The 18,863-nt window shown below is 46.4% G+C and overlaps 1 protein-coding gene across 15 annotated transcripts in view; it reads left to right on the forward strand.

Annotated features, from left to right (window-relative positions):
- NCOR2 (nuclear receptor corepressor 2) overlaps positions 1-18,863 on the forward strand; it is a 412,043-nt gene that overhangs the window by 209,027 nt on the left and 184,153 nt on the right. For 14 of the 15 annotated variants that reach the window (XM_073313442.1, XM_073313441.1, XM_073313453.1 and 11 more), the window contains exon 6: positions 799-912. The exons of the other annotated variant lie outside the window; for it this stretch is intronic. In XM_073313442.1, coding sequence (XP_073169543.1) covers positions 799-912 — 114 coding nt within the window. The remainder of the gene's footprint in view (positions 1-798; positions 913-18,863) is intronic. 15 annotated transcript variants of the gene reach the window in all.

The following is an 18,863-nucleotide window of genomic DNA, read 5'->3' on the forward strand; positions in this document are numbered from 1 at the left end:
AAGTCAACGTACTTAGACCTTAGACCTGTCTTCACTGCAGTGAGTCGACAGCTGCCACTCCCCCGTCGACTCCGCCTGCGCCTCTTGCGGCAGTGGGGTACCGGAATTGATGGGAGAGCGCTCGGGGGGGGGTCGATTTATCGCATCTAGTCTAGACGCGATGGATCGATCACCGCCCGCCGATCTGGCGGGTAGTGTAGACATACCCTTGGTCTTTGATACTTGGCTGTACAGTGCCTAGCACAAGGGAGGCCTCGTGCTTGACTGAGGTTCTGAGGCACTGTTGTAAACAGAAAAAGAATAATAATACGTAGCCACAGAAGGCATCTCACTCAGGTGAAGAACTAGGAAATCAGCAGCAGGCTATTAAACTGAAAGAGTCCAATAACCCTTAACTCCCCCCACTTCCCCCTTAAAACATGAGCGTGGTAAACAGTGCAGCTCCAAATTAAGACATAAACAAGGAACTTTGCTGCTCTGAGAAATGTTTTTCCTCCATGGAATTTTCATTCAGCTGTTTTTTATGCGTCGCATCTGTAGTCGAGCTCCACAGGCCAGATCTAAGAGGGCCACTTTATGCAATTTGTGGCCAGAAAACACCCTGGCTAAGGCAACATGAAATGTTTAAGGGTTGTTCTACCCTCCCCTCCGTTAGCCCCTTTGTCTTGTTGATGTCTCACAGGAAATGGTTTATGGTTACGTTTTCTATTTCTGTCACAGTGCTGGAGAGAGAGAGTCTCCTATGGCCAGAGTGTTTCTTGTTTTGAACCACTCACTCTTCTTTTCAACCTTTCACAGCAACAGTTGGAGGAGGAAGCAGCCAAACCACCAGAGCCTGAGAAGCCGATCTCACCCCCACCTATTGAGTCCAAGCATCGCAGCTTAGTGCAGATAATCTATGATGAGAACAGGGTAAGTCACTTACCGACTAGCGGTTGCTGAACTGACTGACGTATTAACACAGCAGTTGTGTTGTGCATATGCACTCCCTACTCAACTAGCTTTGCGTCTATTATCAGGAAATGACTGCTTGTACCAATTGACCAGGGCCAGGCCAGTGAGGGGGGGATCTGGATTTCCGTCAGTGGCACACGCAAATGGCCTATCTGCCATGTGATCTCTTGTGGAAATTGTGAGAGATGCTGGTTGGTGGGTGTTGACAGGAGCAAGCCAGAGCAAAGGGTGTTAATTGTGTAGTGTGGTTCTTTGTTGCATGTTCTATTGCTGGAAGGGGTGAGGGTTTAATGGGATTAGCCTTGGATTTGAAATACCTAGAATGATGCCCTGGAACCCGACGTGATCAACCAACAGAAACCACTCAGCGTAACATCCTCCTGGGGTAAATTTGGTGCTTGAATTACTGTACGCTCACCTGTAGGGTGATCCCTTAGAAACATAGGCACTCTCTTGTCTGTGTGGGCGACACAGATCCTGTGACGCTTTCTGTCCGCTTCGTGACCTTATCCCAAACTCCCTTCCCATGGCTGGATGTGCTGGTGTGGGGTGCGCTCTTGGTGGCCCCCTTGCCCCCCAATGATGGTCCCCTTTCTGTGTAGCTTGTAAGCACAGTATTGAGTCTGAAATGTTCAAACTTGTGTGCCTCAGATATTTAGGCACCTATGTGGAAGTGGCCTGCTTCCCAGAGGTGCCTAGCGCCTGCAGCTCCCATTGGTCTCATGTCTGAAAATGTTGGCCTATGCCCTATGCAGAGCACTTCGGTATCACAGGGATTATCTGAGAGGTTATCGCTAGCATTCTGCACCTGTCTGGTGTGCGGGGTTCCCTGTGAGCTCAGTGCTGCTCCTGTTAGGGCAGTATTTGGTTGTGACCGCTGGTGGGAAATGTGAGATCTTTAACATTTAAACACCAATCAAGCAAAGAAAACCTCTCCCCCGACCACTTCGTACACACCCTTACCCTTCAAGGTCAAGGACTTTCAGCCTCTCAAAACACATACAGATACATTATCACAGCTTATTATATTTCCCTAAAGTTAAGTATCCTCACACCTTCTTGTCAACTGTCTAAATGGGCCATCTTGATTATCACTACAAAAGTTTTTTTTTCCTCCTGCTGATAATAGCTCATCTTAACTAATTAGCCTCTCACAGTTTGTATGGCAGCTTCTAACTTATCTGTATGTATATATATTTCTTCTTACTATATGTTCCATTCTATGCATCCGATGAAGTGCGCTGTAGCCCACGAAAGCTTATGCTCAAATTTGTTAGTCTCTAAGGTGCCACAAGTACTCCTGTTCTTTTTGCGGATACAGACTAACACGGCTGCTACTCTGAAACTTATTATTGTTGTAACTGATCCGTGTTTTTACTCTTCTGTGGTAAATGTGAGGGTATTGTGGACATTTTTGACTTTGAGTAAGGTGTCCTGAGCTTGGAAACGTTGCATTAGTGGAACGAGTTTGCCCTTTATTTGCTTTCTGAAGAACTGTGTTGCAGGGCAGGGCCTGTGGCTTTAGCTGTGCCAAGTTCCCAACCCCTTGCACTTAGGAAATCCAGTGCAAACCGTGAGTGTGATTATGCAAAACAGAGCGCCGAAGGGCGAAGAGGATTTTAAAGGACTGTGTGATCTGTGCTGAACACTTTAAATGGGGCAAGGCGAATGGAAAGGAGATTGACACAAATCAGCGCTGAATCTGTGGAATTTTAATGCGGCAGCAAACTTTAATAAAACGGTGTGAATTGCTGACAGTGTGTAACTCTCCTTGACTGCTAATTCATTAAACAGGGCCACTGCCTGCAACTGGGGTAGAAGGAGAAATGAATCTGGCTGGGTGCTTTGCGTTGACATTAGAAAACTGGGCCCTTTTGTACGTAATCAAGCACATTCGGTTTAGGTGTTGGGTTTAATGGATGATTCTGCATAAAAGGAAAGTGACTAGCCGCTAATTGTTTTGAATTGCGAGTCCTTTGAATTCACTGTGAGCTGCAGAACTCCAGGTGCCTGATGTTTAAAGATTACATGCCCTGGGCACTACTCCGAGGAAAAGCAATTACTTTGGCATGGTTGTCATTCTTTATAACTCGTGTAAACACCTAGATATGTATGATGCTGTGTGGAACTGTATAAAGAGAGAGGCCCAGATTTTTAGAAATATGCGTGTCTACCTTGAGACAACCTAAAGGGACCTAGGTTTCAGGCGCCAGGTGTGTAAGCACTTCCTGAAAACTCTTGACCCTCTTTAAGTCTTCTCCAGTTGCGCACTCACCATAACTAGTCACTTCGGAGAACCTTGGCCAAAATCCCCACCCGAATTGCTTAGGCTTTAGGTTAAGACAAGAACACCAGGGAGTGGGCAGACAAAGATGAGGACCACAGGATCATGCAGTCACTTAGTGGAGTAAGCTTTTCTCAATAATGTGGGGGCAGACGTCGCTTGTTGGGTGGGGTTTTGAGCACGTTGGGTTGGTTGGAACCGTGGGTCAGGGCGGATTGGTTTGTTGTCTTTGTTTCACAGTCTGATGGTTAGCTGGATAACTGAAACGTTCTACTGATGATCTGAGAAAGGACTGGAGAGAAGACAGAGCACCATCATGGCCTGAGGGCTCAGGAAGGTTGTTCCAATCCTAGGGATCACTCTTTCATGGTACTTGCGAGGTACACAGTGGAAGGTATAAATGCAGTGCTTGGATTTTTGCGGCAGGAGGGGCAGGCAGAGCTGGACTGTTCCTCAAACAGTGTCATCTGCTGGAAGTGCCAAGGTCCCATTCAAACAGCACCGAGTTACAATACTGCCTACCTAGCTTGCTTGGGGCTGCTGGTGTCACTGAAGTGTTCAGTGGATGGTGCTGAAAAGAATGTGAAGAACCATGTGAGCTGAAATGTGCCGTCGAGAGCAAATGGTTACAATGAACTGGAAGCAGCTGAGCATGATGGCTTGGCTTCAGTTCTTAGTTTGTGGTTTCAGTTTGTTTGTGTTCTGCAGTTCATACCCCAATCCTGCTAATATTCATTCCTGCCCAAAACCTGGCTTTGGTTTTCCTATGAACCTTTGCAGTAGCATGTGCTTGTTCAAAACGGATGTGAATCAAACGGAGGTCAAGTCCGACTCCAGATGACTAAATAACATACTTCTTCCACGTGTAGCTCTGTTAATGGCCACGTGACGGCTGGGATGTGGAAGGCAGATGCTGCTTCTCTTCTCTTTTGAGGGATCCCATGTAGAATAATGTGAGGACACATTTTAATGGATTTATCCCTGGGTAAAAAAATTTTTTTTTAATAGAAGGCCCAGCAGGCTGCCAGCCTAGGGCTGTGAACTGAGATCACTCGTCTGTTGCTGGTGCAGCCTCTGGAGGAGGGACCAGAACATTTGTGGGATTCTACATGCACAGACATATGAATCAAATCAGTCTTGCAATCGGCTCTCTAATAACACACAGGACAAGGGGTTGTGTTGTGTTTATTCAGCTCACCCCTCTTCCGATGCAGCTGCCCTGAATAGGGATCTCCCAGATCCTGCTACAGACAACTACCAGGAGATTCCGCGTCTCCCCCCACCTACTTCCCAGTGCTGCCTTTCTCTTTCATGCCCACTGCTGCCTTTCTCAGGTGTGCATTTAACTCCTTTGGGGGCTCAGTACCAGGGGAGGTTGACAAACTGAGATGTAGAGAGGCAGTGTCAATTGCTGGAGAAAGCAGGGTTGCTGGGGAGCTAAGCATCTGTATTTTGATTCAAAGGGGGTGGAGGTGGAGAGAAATGGTGTGTCTTTTAAGGCATAGAAAGTAGAAAGATATCCAAGTCCCACAGCAATACAGCCAGCCAGGCAGCCGAGACAGGCTGTTCCAGGGTGAGAGGGAAAGTTGGAATCTGTATTTTGGGGTGATAATGCATCCCTTGATCCATCTGTTTGAATTCAGGAGGAGGAAAACCAGGCACTTGTTTAAACACCAAAGCAAGGGATTAGTGCTTCACCCCAAACTGGAGTGTCTGCTTCCACAAGTGTGTGTGCCCCCCCCTCCCCCCTTACAGGCTGTGCCAGGCAAGAGAGGAGAACACCATGCTAGAGACTGTGGGAAATCAAGTTAGCCAGCTATTGTGTGACCTACTTTCGTTTTGGCTATAGCTGTGATTCTTCAGGGGTGAGTGGATTCTAATTTTAGCCTTGTGGTTCATCAGGGAATTATATTTCTTCCCACCAGCACATTGGGCAAGTGGCACAGAGGAGCCCTGTTATGTATGGGGGCACAGAATATCGGTTGGCGTTGTCTGCATCAAAGCTTTCCTCAGAATCCAGGCTCTCCTTAGCCGTTCACCTTAACACTGTTGTGAGTCTCTTCCTCCCTGTGACCTGCTTTACCAGTGTGATTTGAAAGGTGTCTCTGCATCAGGGAGAGTTATGATCTTTGGCAAATTTGACCTGTGATCCCTTTCTTACTATATGCAATGTGCTGGACAAGTTAATCGTATTCCGGAAACACATGGCCATGCAGATGGGACTAAAGAAGAAGGTAGAAAAGTGCAGGGATCTTCACGGACTTTGTTCTGAGAGAACTGGCTGCATTTGCTTTTTGGGTGAGATTTTCAAAGGCATAAGTGGCAGTGAAGCGCACAGTCGCCATGGACATTCATCTCACGGCCATTTGTGCCTTTGAAAATCTCTGCTGTGTGTGTTGATCCGAGACGCTTTGTCATTCCATCCTCAGTGGGCGTTGGAAATTGCGCCTGCCAGATTTTGCACTTGCCCCCCTTTTGCGTACAAGCCCATGACATGGAATAACTGTGCTGGGACCACCCAGACTGTGCATACAGAGGTGGGCCTTGTGCCCACAGAGGGGTGTCACGTGGCCAGATGCAGTCTGAGGGCTTGTCTGCACAGCAAACCAGGGTATGAATCTACAATGTCCCAGCTTGCTGCACAGGATGAACCTCGTCACGGCTGAGTGTGCTCTGGGGCTTTCAGCACGCTGTAGTGAACGTTCGTATACAGCAGGCTCGGGGGCTGTGGATTCACACCCTGGTTTGCTGTGCAGCAACCCGCCGTGTAGAGAAGGCTCTAAATAAAAGCACGTTTGAGATGTGGCCCAGTGTTTTTGCTGCTGCCCGAGGACCAAAGCACGACTGCAGAAAGGGTGACATTTTCAGAGTTACCCAAGTCCCATTTTCAAAAGTGGCAGAGGCGCGTGGGAGCCTGTCACATACAAGTACTTTCTGAAAATGTTACTCTGGGTCAGTTTACAAACTGTCCTGGGAACCCTCCTCTTGATTTGACATTTGCTGCTTGACACTCTGTGGGATTCTGCGAAGGGCACGCGGGGCCTTGGCATTCGCAGCCACCCAAGGTATGTTCATTTCACACAGTAGCGTTCCCTGCTCCTTGGGCTCACCGCCAGGAGAGCAGTCCTGAGTTACCCAATGGAATCTGTTTCTCTAGCCATTGTGAATTGCTGCCAGAGGTTGGTGCACGGTCGGTAATGATATAGTCACAATTATTATGTAAGAGGAAAATGGGCGAACACTTGAATTTAACTGTGCAAGTGACCTTCAGTCTCCCCTGTGGGAGAGAAGGAAATTAGTCCTCCTGGGCTGCATTATTGTCTCAAGGCAGCCTCCCCTGTCATTTTCGCATTAAATCCCCATAACCAGGGCACATGCACTGGGTATATTGTTAATAATATTTTTATTCCACAAGGCGGTTCAGTGGAGATTCCCTGCTGCCCCCCACCCCCCCCTTTTTCTTCCCGCTTATATATATATATTTTTTTTCTGACATTGCTGACAATTTGGCTTGACATTTCTGGCCCTGAGTAACTCTGGTTTTAAGCAAAAATTCCAGGTCTCTTGTTCAGTGCTGGGTGGGTTTTTTTGGTTTTTTTTTTTTTCTTCCCCCAATTACTTTTTGAATGGAAGTCATCACACTTTTGGTTTTGTTCAGATCTGATTTGTCAGAGTGCCCTGGAGGACGCTCTCCGGCTCCAGTCAGCAGTCCCTCTCCATGCCGCGTCTGAGCGGAGCCCACTAGTGCAGTGGCTGTTTGTGGCCATTAATTCTGCTCTCTGAATTCCCCATCATTGTACACACACGCAAAGAGTCACTCGCAGCGCACTGTCAGTGCATGCCTGTGTGTCGGTTTATATGATTTCAAGCAAGTCTCTGTTCATGGAGGGAAATCAGTGGCTCGGAGGGACTGCTCATGGGAGAGGGGAACCTCTAACTGGTAGGTCACTGGGTTGGAATGTAACCCAAGGTGGAGGTGATGCATCAGATCGAAATAAGTTTGGTGGGTCTCTGTCCTGTTCCCATGTTCCAGTCTATGGCATACTGTCCAGCATGGCAATTTTCAGGCTGCCTATTACTGACAGGAGAGGCTCAGGATTTGGATAGCTCAATCTCCGTGGCCCCTCCTTTCAATCAAGATCACATGCCTTTCAAAAAAAATATGTTCTCGCTCAATTGCAAGATGTGGGCTTGATGCAGAAATTGCTGGGGGAAATTCCTTGGCCTGTGCTATGTGGATTGATGGTCCCATCTGGCCTAAAGTTCTTTGAAGCTGTGAATCCTCTAAACCTTAAAAGGCCATATCTGCACTGGAGAGAGAGAGAGAAGTTTCAAAATAGTTTCCAAACCTGGCTTAAAATCTATAAATTGATTTTGGATGCAGTTTGGCCACCTTGGTGGAGCAGGCCAAGCCATACCAGACCCTTACTGAGACAGCGGCTTTATGCTGGGTGAAGCAGTGACTGGCTGTGCGGACATTTAAATGACCATCTCTAGAGATGAGTTGGGCAGCTCAAACCTTGCTGAGAACTACTGCGGTCTGAAGGCTCTGGAAAGCATCTACCTTCGGAAGAACTTCCCTGCAACAGGAGAGCTAGAACTTACTGTAATTTCACACTTATATCTCAGTAGCCCTAAGACACCAACCAGGTCAGGGCCCCATTGTGCTAGGTCCCACCCCCTCTCTGTAACGCTCACCCCGTGTTCCCCTCCCCCAATACTGCCTCCTTCCTGCCCCCTCTGCCTCCTTCCCACCCCCTTTCTGTAACGCTCACCCCACATTCCCCTCCCCCATTACTGCCTCCTTCCCGCCCCCTCGGCCTCCTTCCCACCCCCTCTCTGTAACACTCACCCTGCATTCCCCTCCCCCATTACTGCCTCCTTCTCGCCCCCACATTCCCCTCCTCCATTTTGCCCCCTTCCCTACCCTTCCTGAAATTCTCTGTAGAGCTGCTTGTGTGTGGAAGGAGGGAGCTACACTTACAGCACATCTCTGGGCAGCCATATACCTGCATCTCCTTCAGCTATTTCTTCCCTATCTTGGGGCTCGGCTATTTTACCCCCATTGTTTGTTCATATCTGGGGCAGAGAAGGTGCTGACTGAATTGGGACTCTAGTTAAAGCCACACACCTTTCTCCACCTAGCTCAGTGCGCGGTGAGGCTCAAACCCTGGCTTTCCTGGTGTCGCAAGGCTATAATTGAGATTCAGCCCAGAGACTTGATGGCTTTTATCTCTCTCCCGTGAGACAGCCAGTCTCTGATCTGAGTGTCGGAGCTGTCCTTTGAAACACAGGCACATCCGCTTTCCTTTCAAGTGTCGAGCTCATCACTTCTCTCTCTTTTGGAGGGGAAGAGTTAATGTCAAGATGCTCACTGCCGCTTTTTATGTTCAGCGCCACTGCTGTGGGACCATGATTAACCACAGTGTCACGCGGGTTTGGATGTAAATCTTTGGATGTAACCTTCTCCATCGCAGGTGCAGGTGCTGAAGGGTTGTGGCATGCTTGCCCTTTCAGGTTTTCCTGTCAGGCTTTTGAAAAACAGAGTTGGATGCAGTGCAGCCAGTGGAAGCCGGCAACAATGTCTGTTTGGCTCTTGGGATTGTGTCGGTGGGAATCAATAAGATGACATTTTAATTTGTTTTCTGTCTCAGTGCTTGTTCCTTCAGAAAGGCACTGCTATGTATCTATAAATACAACAGGGTGGTAGAAAATTGAAATTCAAAGGATTTTTTTTATACTCCTACTGCTCTTATGTCTGTATGGAATGTATTTCCCTGACTATCCATTTGCCCTCATAAAGCATGTTCAGCATTGCTGGTTCTTCCATAAATAAGTGAATAAATAAATAAAGCTTTTAATGTTCCCAAGTAGAATCTAGCCTCTTGTTGTCTATTTAGTTCCCCTGTTGCAACAGGATTAACCCACTTGCCCTTTAAAGGGCATGGGGTGTGATTTTGATCCCATAGTGGTTTTACACCAGTGTAACTGTGACTTCAGTGGACTTATTCCTGATTTATACTGGCCAGTATACATCAGGGCGACAGTGTCAATGTGAAAACCCTGTGTTAAATAAATCTGTATCAGTAGAACACCTTTTGAATGGGGCTGTCGATTAATCGCAGTTAACTCATACAATTAACTCCAAAATATGAATCGTGATTAAAAAACTTAATCGCGTTTAATCACAATTTTATTCACAATGTTAAATAATAGAATACCAATTGAAATGTATTAACTATTTTGGATGTTTTCCTAAATTTTCATATAAATTGTATTCTGTGTTGTAATTGAAATCAAAGTGTATATTATTTTTGATTACAAATATTTGCACTGTATAAATGATAAACAAAAGAAGTAGTATTTTTCAATTCACCTCATACGAGTATTGTAGTGCAATCTCTTTGTCATGAAAGTGCAACTTGTAAATGTAATTTAAAAAAAAATAATGGTTTTATGTGGTTACATAACTGCACTCACAAACAAAACAATGTAAAACTTCAGAGCCTGCAAGTCCACTCAGTCCTACTTCTTGTTCAGCCAACTGCTAAGACAAACAAGTTTGTTTACATTTACAGGGGATAATGCTGCCCTCTTCTTACTTACAATGTCATCTGAAAGTGAGAACACGCATTTGCATGGCACTTTTGTAGCCAGCATTACAAGGTATTTATGTGCCAGATATGCTAAACATTCGTGTGCCCCTTCATGCTTCGGCCACCATTCCAGAGGACATGCTTCCATGCTGATGACACGCGTTAAAAAAATAATGCGCTCATTAAATTTGTGACTGAACTCCTCAGGAGGACTGAGTGTATGTTCCCTGCTCTGTTTTACCCGCATTCTGGCACATATTTTATGGTATAGGAGTCTCGAATGATGACCCAGCACGTTGTTCGTTTTAAGAACACTTTCACTGCAGATTTGACCAAAAAAACCAAAGATACCAATGTGAGATTTCTAAAGAAAGCTACAGCACTCGACCCAAGGTTTAAGCATCTGAAGTGCCTTCCAAAAACTGAGAGAGATGAGGTGTGGAGCATGATTTCAGAAGTCTTAATAGAGCAACACTCCGATGTGGAAACTACAGAACCCAAACCACCAAAAAGAAAATCAACCTTCTGCTGGTGGCATCTGACTCAGAAGATGAAAATGAACATGCGTTGGACTGTACTGCTTTGGATTGTTATTGAGCAGAACCAGTCATCAGCATGGATGCATATCCCCTGGAATGGTGGTTGAAGCATGAAGGGACATATGAATCTTTAGCACATCTGGCAAGTAAATATCTTGCAACGCTGGCCATGAGAACGCCTCTTCTCGCTTTCAGGTGACATTGGAAACAAGAAGTGGGCAGCATTATGTCCTGCAAATGTAAACAAATTTGTTTGTCTGATCAATTGGCTGAACAAGAAATAGGACTGAGTGGACTGGTGCTAAAGTTTTACATTATTTTATTTTTGAATGCAGGTTTTTTTGGTACATAATTCTACATTTGTAAATTCAACTTTCATGACAAAGAGATTGCACTACAGTACTTGTATTAGGTGAATTGAAAAATACTATTTCTTTTTTTACAGTGCAAATACTTGTAATCAGAAATAAATATAAAGTAAGCACTGTACACTTTATATTCTTTGTTGTAATTGAAATCAGTATATTTGAAAATGTAGAAACCGTGCAAACGTTTAAATGAATGGTAATTTAAAAAAAAAATTTAATCGCTTGACAGCCCTACTTTTGAACATTAAAGCTGAAATAATTTTAAAAATCTAATTTACGTTGCATCATTTATTGATGTATTTATTTTATTTTTTGAGCTCTGCCTATTTGGACAACTAAACAAAAAAGACTGATTGGTTTCACTTTTGTTTCCGGTCAGTTTCACACACAGGTTCTGATGTGCTAGACAGTGAGGCCAGATTTTCCTTTTGATTGTTACAGTGGAACAGTTAAAGAGGAAAGATATATTTTTTCTTGACATTTAAAAATATGAGGTAAGCATCGTTTTAGTATTACAGATGTGTTGCAAACTGATAAAATTCAATCTTCTGAAGCACCCAGCACCTTGGAATTCTTTTGCTTTCCATCAGAGATTTAAAGCAAAATAGACTTTTGCCCTCCATCTATTATCTTCCCCCAGGATCAGAAGTTCCATGTAAGTGTGGGATTTTCTCTGTCTACTGAGAGTCATCCAGCCCAAGCGATACTGTATCCTAGGCTTTCAGAGGGGTTGGAAATAACTGCAGGAAGTGCGGTAACTCCCAGAAGCTCTGAGGAGAGGAGCGTAAGCCGTACTGTACAGAGCCTCTGACAAATAGATGCTTTCCTATAATTTTGCTGATGACTAGACTTTACTGTCACTTCCAAAGGCCTCCTTAGCATTTCAGTTTTCATTTTTTAAAGTGCCTTCTGAATGGGAGATCACTTTGCAGTCTGCTGGCTGGGATATTTATATATAATTCCATCCCCAACCTTGAAGGTCTGCACCTCTGTCACTTGGTGTGATGGAGTATGACACACTCAGCCACAGAAACCCACTTAAAATGTCTAGCAGAAGACAAGAACTTGGAGACAAGAGTGGAACAGAAATGAGTCGGTCAGTCACGCTCTGCACAGGAAATGTTGAGAGGATTATTAATACACATCTCCAATATGACCCATTTCCCCAGTTTTCTTCTTATGCTTGATGAGTCATTTGCAAACAAAGTTGTTTGCAGCACAACGCATTGCAGATACTACGTGCTAGGTAGAATTCCAGTAACACTCTTTCAAACTTTCCAGTTGTGCTTTTGCAAGTAGAATAGCAGCGCAGAAGTCAGGGTGCCCGCAATGCCTACTTCAGGGAGTTCCCAGAGGGAGTGGTGTACATGCTCCTGAAAAGTTTTATTCTCAGCTCTTCAACTGTGGGACCAATTGATGGCTATGTGAATTCCACACGTTGCGCGTTCCTTTGTTTCACAAGAGTGCTCGCATCACTGAGGAGACAGGAATAATAACCCCCTTGCTGTATTGGTGCTATAGGGATTTCATGATTCATGGAAGGGAGTTACGTCTCTCCTCTAACTCCACCCCGGTAGTCGAGATCAGACAGAAGGCTTTGATTAGCAGACCCTGGATTTGATTTTTGAGGACATTGGTCCAATACTGAGGCCTGGTCTATGCTAGAAAATTTAATGGACCCAGTTACGTCACTCAGTGGTATGAAAAATCCACACCCCTGAGTGATGTAGTTAAGCTGACCTAAGTCCTCACGTAGACTGCTAGGTGGACAAAAGAATTCTTCTAGCTAGTGCCTCTTGGGGAGGTGGATTACCTGCACCGATGAGAGAGCCCCTCCTGCCAGCGTCGGTAGCATCTACACTGACGCACTGCAGTGTTTCAAGTGTAGACAAGCCTCTGAGATTGCCACCTGCTGCATTGGCAAATCACCATCCTGCAGAACCCTAGGTGTTCCTGGGCGGTTTCCAATTCAAGTTTGGGCCAGGCCAAACCCTGCTTAGCTTGTAAGATGTGCCAAAATGCCATGGTGGTTTGACTCCAGATGAAATGCACCTGGAGTCAGGAGAAAATAAGGGCTTTCTTGGTGTCTAGAAATTAAAACCTTCCAGATGGGGGCCAGTATTGATAAGCTGCAATCCTGTCCCCAGCTATCTTTTAATCTTAATGCAAAAGACAGCATATGCAAGAGAGACCTTTACATTTGAAATAATGAAACTGTGATTATTTCGGTCTTTTGCAGAATATATGAGTTTGATTCTGATCTGAGGTTTACACCAATCTGACTGCATTGACTTCAGTGGAGTTACTTCTTATTTGCACCATTGTAACTGAGATCAGAATACATCCTGCTGCTTTAATATACAAGTCTTGCTACCCAGCCTGTGGTGGTGAATTCATGATCTAAATGGCCAGGACAGAACGTAATCACACAGTGAACGCTTTCAGCACTGCTCTGGGTATTCTCCTGCCTCTTTAAAGGATTTGCTTGTCTCAGTGCAGGACGTGCCTGATCCTGAATGAGAGTGCTTATATTCTTAGGCATGGCCTGGCTTTGATCGCTGCATTTTCTGTCTATGAAATGCTATAAATAACCCTGAGAGCATGGTTCAGCACTGGCGGCTGAGAGTGTATATGGAAGGATGGTTGGAAAAATTCCAGGAGAACGCCCCCTTCTAATTCCGGATCCACTTTCTCAAAATAACTTTGTGTTTCCTCATCTTCAGGTTTTGGTTTTTTTCCCAAAGCTTGCTAACCCCTCTGATATATTGGGAGGTTTGGGAGTCAGAGGTTGCTGTGCTGGATTGTGATCCCTACAAGAAGCTCAGGCTGCCTGTAAATTGCTGGAATGGACCCTTTTTTCTCCCCTCCCATGCCAAGATTCAGCAAAGGGAAAACCAGGTTTGTGTTCCCAGATTGAGGGTCCCACTGAAAACCTTTGCCATGAATATTTCTAGACCTGCATGGAGATTTTCGTGGCCCCTCACGGAGCTTCTTCCATATGATGTCACCATTGTTTTCAGGAGCAGTTTAAGGGGCATAATCCTGATATTGGCAGGGGTGCCCCATCCAGCACAGAATCAGTGAGAAACAAAGGGTTAAATTGGGACTCGCCAGCCCAGTGTCCAGCAGGGGGCAATGTGGATGTAGGAGTCCTTGGGGGTATGAGGCACCAAGCCTCCAGGAGCCATGGCTGTGCTCGGACAGGATGTACAGGCCAGTGGGAATCGGTGGAGGGGACTGGTCATCCTTCCCCCTTGGAAGATGCCCATGGTGCTGTTGGAATCAGGCCAGAGCAGCCCCTGCTCTTAGCCAGAACATGGAGTGTGACTGCGGCCAGCACCTTAGATGGGCCTAAGGAGGATTTTTGTGTGCTCTGTCCCTGCTCCTTTCATGCCCCTTAGGACGAAGGACAGCCTAGTCCCTAGAGAGGGAAATCAAGGAGTTCATCTGGGATGTGAAGTCTGGGAAGGCAGAGTGGGGATGCTAGGGGCAGACTTTCAGTGGAGGCCCATCTTTTGGGATGTAGCTGGAAATGTAAATGGATCTCGGTGCCAGTCAGTGTTAATCCACCCCAGGTTGTTTGTGGTATGTCTGGCCCCCCAGCAGCAGCCAGAGACATGACGACGCGTGGAACGGGACGCAGCAGGGAGATGCAAAGCAAACTGTGAAGCATGGTGAAAAACGAGTCCACTCCTTGGGGCCACAGCATGGCTCGAGCTTCTCGGGCTGATGAGCACTGACCCCTTTGGGGATGCCAGTTCCCAGCACCAGGAGGTGAAAAGGAAACTGCTCACTGCGCCGGGTGTAACTCAGCGGGTTTTTAGCTCGCTGTTGTTTGTAACGCCCCGTTAGAGCTGTGACATGACACGTCTGTCCCACCCCAAATGGGAAATAACCACGCCCACCCCCTGGTGACTGCCACACGGCAGAATGAGGCCTCTTTCCAGCATACTCCGGGAAGCAGCTGGCGATCAATTCTGTGCAATTGTGCTGTTTCAGCTGCACAAGGGTGGGTAGGCCGTGATCACCATGCATTGCAGAGCCCTGCCCTGCAGGAGGCATCTGTGCACCGGGCCACCAGGGGGTACGAGGGGGATCCCCTAATGTGGCGAAGGCATTAGACTGGCAGTCAGGAGAGGTGGGTTCTATTTCCAACTCCACTGCTGGGCGACCTTGGGTCGGTCACTCCCCTGCTCTGTGCCTTTATCTTCCGACCCCTTGTCTACCTTGACTGTAAACACTTTGAGGCAGGGACTGTCCCTCCCTGTGAGCCCTGGTCTCTGTTTGGGCCTCCTGGTGCTACTGGAAAGCTCCTAAATCATTTGCCCATAGACCCCTACATCCCCATGTGAAGAGCTAATGCTTTGCCTTTTATATTCCGTCCAGTCGCACCTCGCAGTGTGTCCTTTCCTAAAAGCGTCGCAGAGGAGGCTTCTCCGCAGCCCTAGCAAGAAATCGAACTCTGCTCTCGCTTACATCGGTGCTAAATCCGGAGTCACTCCACTCAAGTAGAGTGGCTGTGGTGTAAAAGGGAGCAGAATTCTGCCCCCAACGTGCTCCTGTGCTGCCAATGACTCCATTCAGATGCTGAGCCACTGATGGATGGTATGTCAGGAATCTGTGCTGAGTCTGGAAAAGGGGCCATTAACTGCTGGCTGAGGAACAGTGGCGGGAATAGAAAACCAGTGGGATTTTCATTCATCGCACTAAGAACAATGCCTAGATTTGCTTGTTAATGTCTTGGTGGCAGAGCAGTGGAGTGTTTCTTTGTTAAATAACACACATTCAGAACTCTGGGCTTGCTGACTGAGTGTGAGGATGGACACGCTGTAGGGTTGATCATTATGGGCTCGGTATGCTCCTGATGAAATCAATAGGGAAAAAATCCCACTGCTTCACAGGGAAGTAGCATTGAGCCCTAATCCTGATCCCCATTAGGTGCCCATGGAAGGGCACAGCAGCAGTGGGGAATGGGCACCATTCTGCTGCAAAGATCCCGCTAATGTAGGAGGAGCTCTAAGCCTCCTTTGCACACTGCCCGTTCGCCTGCCTTCCTGGACCAGGCTCTTTTGTCCTCTGAGCCTGCAGAACTGGAGCGTGTTCTCCTGATGCTGTTCGTCCTTCAGCAAAAGTCTTCTATTAGGAGTGTGGGGAAACTTTGGATAGCTAATAGATGTCATTAACATCTCTGCCACCCAGCTCTCGCCTCTGCCTGTGTGGCCTTTTAAATAGCTTGTTACAGTTGTGTTAGGATCTGATAAATGCAGCAAGGAGCATCAGCAATTACGTTGTGTGTCAAGTGTTAATCAGGCAGCTTTCGGGATAGGCATTGCTCGGTGTACATACAGCGAGATGCCGTGCCCAGAATACTGTCCCCAGCACTGTTACATTCTGGAGATGTGTACGTTAATCAGTTAACGCGAGAGGAACGATGTCAGTCCTTTTGATTCTCAGCTACGTTCTCCCTGCAGTGTTTTGCCTCTGGTCATCTCGTTAAGTTGTCTAACTATGACAAGTGTGTTTATAGATCTCCCAGAGACCTGGAAATTCTTGGCTCATTGGGGTTAAACTTCTAAATGTTTAATATTGACGAGTCCAGGGACAGGCTTAACTCATACGAATTAGTGAGGATGAATGCACAGCCATGGAAACACATATATTACTTAACATGCAGAACTAACATGTAGTGACCTTTGTCAGATGCGTGCCCAAGCCTCAGAGTGTGCAGCTCACTAATGGCATTGATAGACTCCAGTTGGCTTTTGTTGACTGGTTTGTATTAGTTACAGAACAACTGAGGCTTGTTTAACTTCCATTTCCTCCCCTCTTTTTAAAAAAAGAAAGAAGACTAGAAATTAAATGCAATAACTTCAACAGCGCAATATGAAAAGTTGTCAGTTGGGGTGAACTGGTTTTAAGGTTGAATCCTAAGCATTACATGACAGTCTTTTTAATTATGTCATCACATAGACCAGTGGTCCCCAACCTTTCTGTGGGAATAGCACATTCCCAGAAGACTGTGGCGGGCACCGGACACCCCACCGCCGGAGAACCGCCCGCTGGAATCCCACCGAGAAGCGGCAGCGGAAGAAGCGTCACCACCGAAATGCCGCCGAGAAACGGTAACGCCTCTAGGTGTCTCCGCTTCTCGGCAGCATTTCGGCGGCCAGTTCCCCAGTGGCTGCGCTCGGCGGCGGGGTGACTTGCGGGTGCACAAAAATGCCCTGGCAGGCGCCATGGCACCCACAAGCACCGCGTTGGGGACCACTGACATAGACTTTCTCAGGCATTAGTATAATGGTTTTAGTTTTTGGAACTTTAGATACATGTGTATCTAAAATGTATGCCGATGTAAAGTCATGTAATTATAGTCTGTTCCAACGTCTGTGTGTAAGGGGCGGAGTTAAGGTGGTGGTGTTCAACCGTAGCTCGATGTGCAGCCATTGCAGTGGTGTATTTTTGCATGAGATTATGTTCTGCTACAGCAGTGGTGAAGCATGGTGGGGGTAGTTTAACTTTATAATGAGATGCTACATTTAATTTCACAGGTAGGGATCTATACAACTGCAATCTATGGAGCTGTGATGGCATTATATGAACAGTGCTGGCTACAGAATGGTGTGTTTTCCCTTCTTAATGAATCTGGCAGGAAATCTACAGTACAAGCCATTGTTTCCTAACGGAAGGGATCTCGCATGGAAAAGTCCCTTTTTGGCAGTTGTCCCTTTTTATGAGTAGGGATAAACGTTTTTCTTATCATGCAGGCCATATGTTACATCCCATTGATACAGTGCTTTACAAACGGTAGCATTGGTGTTCATGGAGACGTTCCCTGGCTGTGGTCCGTAGATCGCTTGCTGGTAGCCCCATGAGGCTGACTTCTCCTTGTTCCCAGTTGTGAAATGGCAATTAAAGAAGCTAAAAATACCATATTACCGCATCAAGCTGTTTTCCCATGTAAGCTGTGGCCTGTGGGTGCCACAGGGGTGTGGTAAGGTGCGAGGGCAAGTTGGGTGATCTCTTTTCAGATGTGGCACATGCTGCGGAAAGAGTGTGCGAACCGTGGTGTTAGTGGGGATCCTAAATTCTTATCCGCTGTCACAGCCGTCTCTCGTAGAGCGGGGGAGCTTCCAGCTAGCATCCCACTTTCATTAGTTGGGGAGCAGAGCGGCCGTACGGGGTTAAAGCAAAAGACACTTTGAGAGGGCAGCCTTCTCCATAGTGTGTACTTCAGCCTGATAGTTTGGCTTGTATGGTTTCTTAGCTACCTGACTGACCCGTTAGTGGAGCTGATCTTTTAGCTTTCAGGTTAGAACTTGTGCGTTTGGAGCCTAAGCATGAGAGTTCAAATCCTCTGCTTTCTCCCGGTGTAGCTGATGGGGCATGTCTGCCTCAAATAGCCGAGCCCAACAAGAGGAGTTTAAAGACGCTTCGTGCACAAGAATAAATACCATTGCGTTGTGTAAAAAGCAACATTTTCTTTTTAATCAAACAACATGCTGTAATCAAGTCCCATTTAAGGCAAATATTTTCTTTGTCTTTTCATCGAATTCATACATTCCAAGGCCAGAAGGGACCATTGTGATAATCTAATATAACACAGGCCATGCCGGAGAGAGAGCCATTACATTCCCAAATATATGTCGCAAGATACATTCTGGCAACTTCACAGATATTCAGGGACTAGCAGAATTCTCAGCACCGAGGCGTTTTCACGGAGATTTTGATGGATGAAATGCAAGACAATTAAGCTGCATCTCTTCGCTGCTAGTTTGCTGTTTGTAGCTAATTGAATTGCATCACTGGTCGCTGAAGTGATCTGGGGTTGACTGGAATATAGCCTGCCTTGGTGAGAACAGAAACCAAGTGTAGATAATACAACTGACCACTGGGTGGCTTCCATGTCTGCGAGATAAACCCAGCTCTGAATGCTCGCATCGTCTTTTTTGCAAATCTGTGGTGGGACAGATTGTTGGTCGTTACTTATAACGTGCTATCGCACCCCCAACCCCGCTACAGACTTTGAAGCACCCCTCCCTCTATAGGGAATGGTCATGTATCAAATGACCCAAACAGAAGAGACTTGGAAAAACAGGGGAAATCAAATAGTCATCTCAGGGAT

This window comes from Lepidochelys kempii, chromosome 15 (assembly GCF_965140265.1).
Source record: "Lepidochelys kempii isolate rLepKem1 chromosome 15, rLepKem1.hap2, whole genome shotgun sequence".
NCBI lineage: Eukaryota > Metazoa > Chordata > Testudines > Cheloniidae > Lepidochelys > Lepidochelys kempii.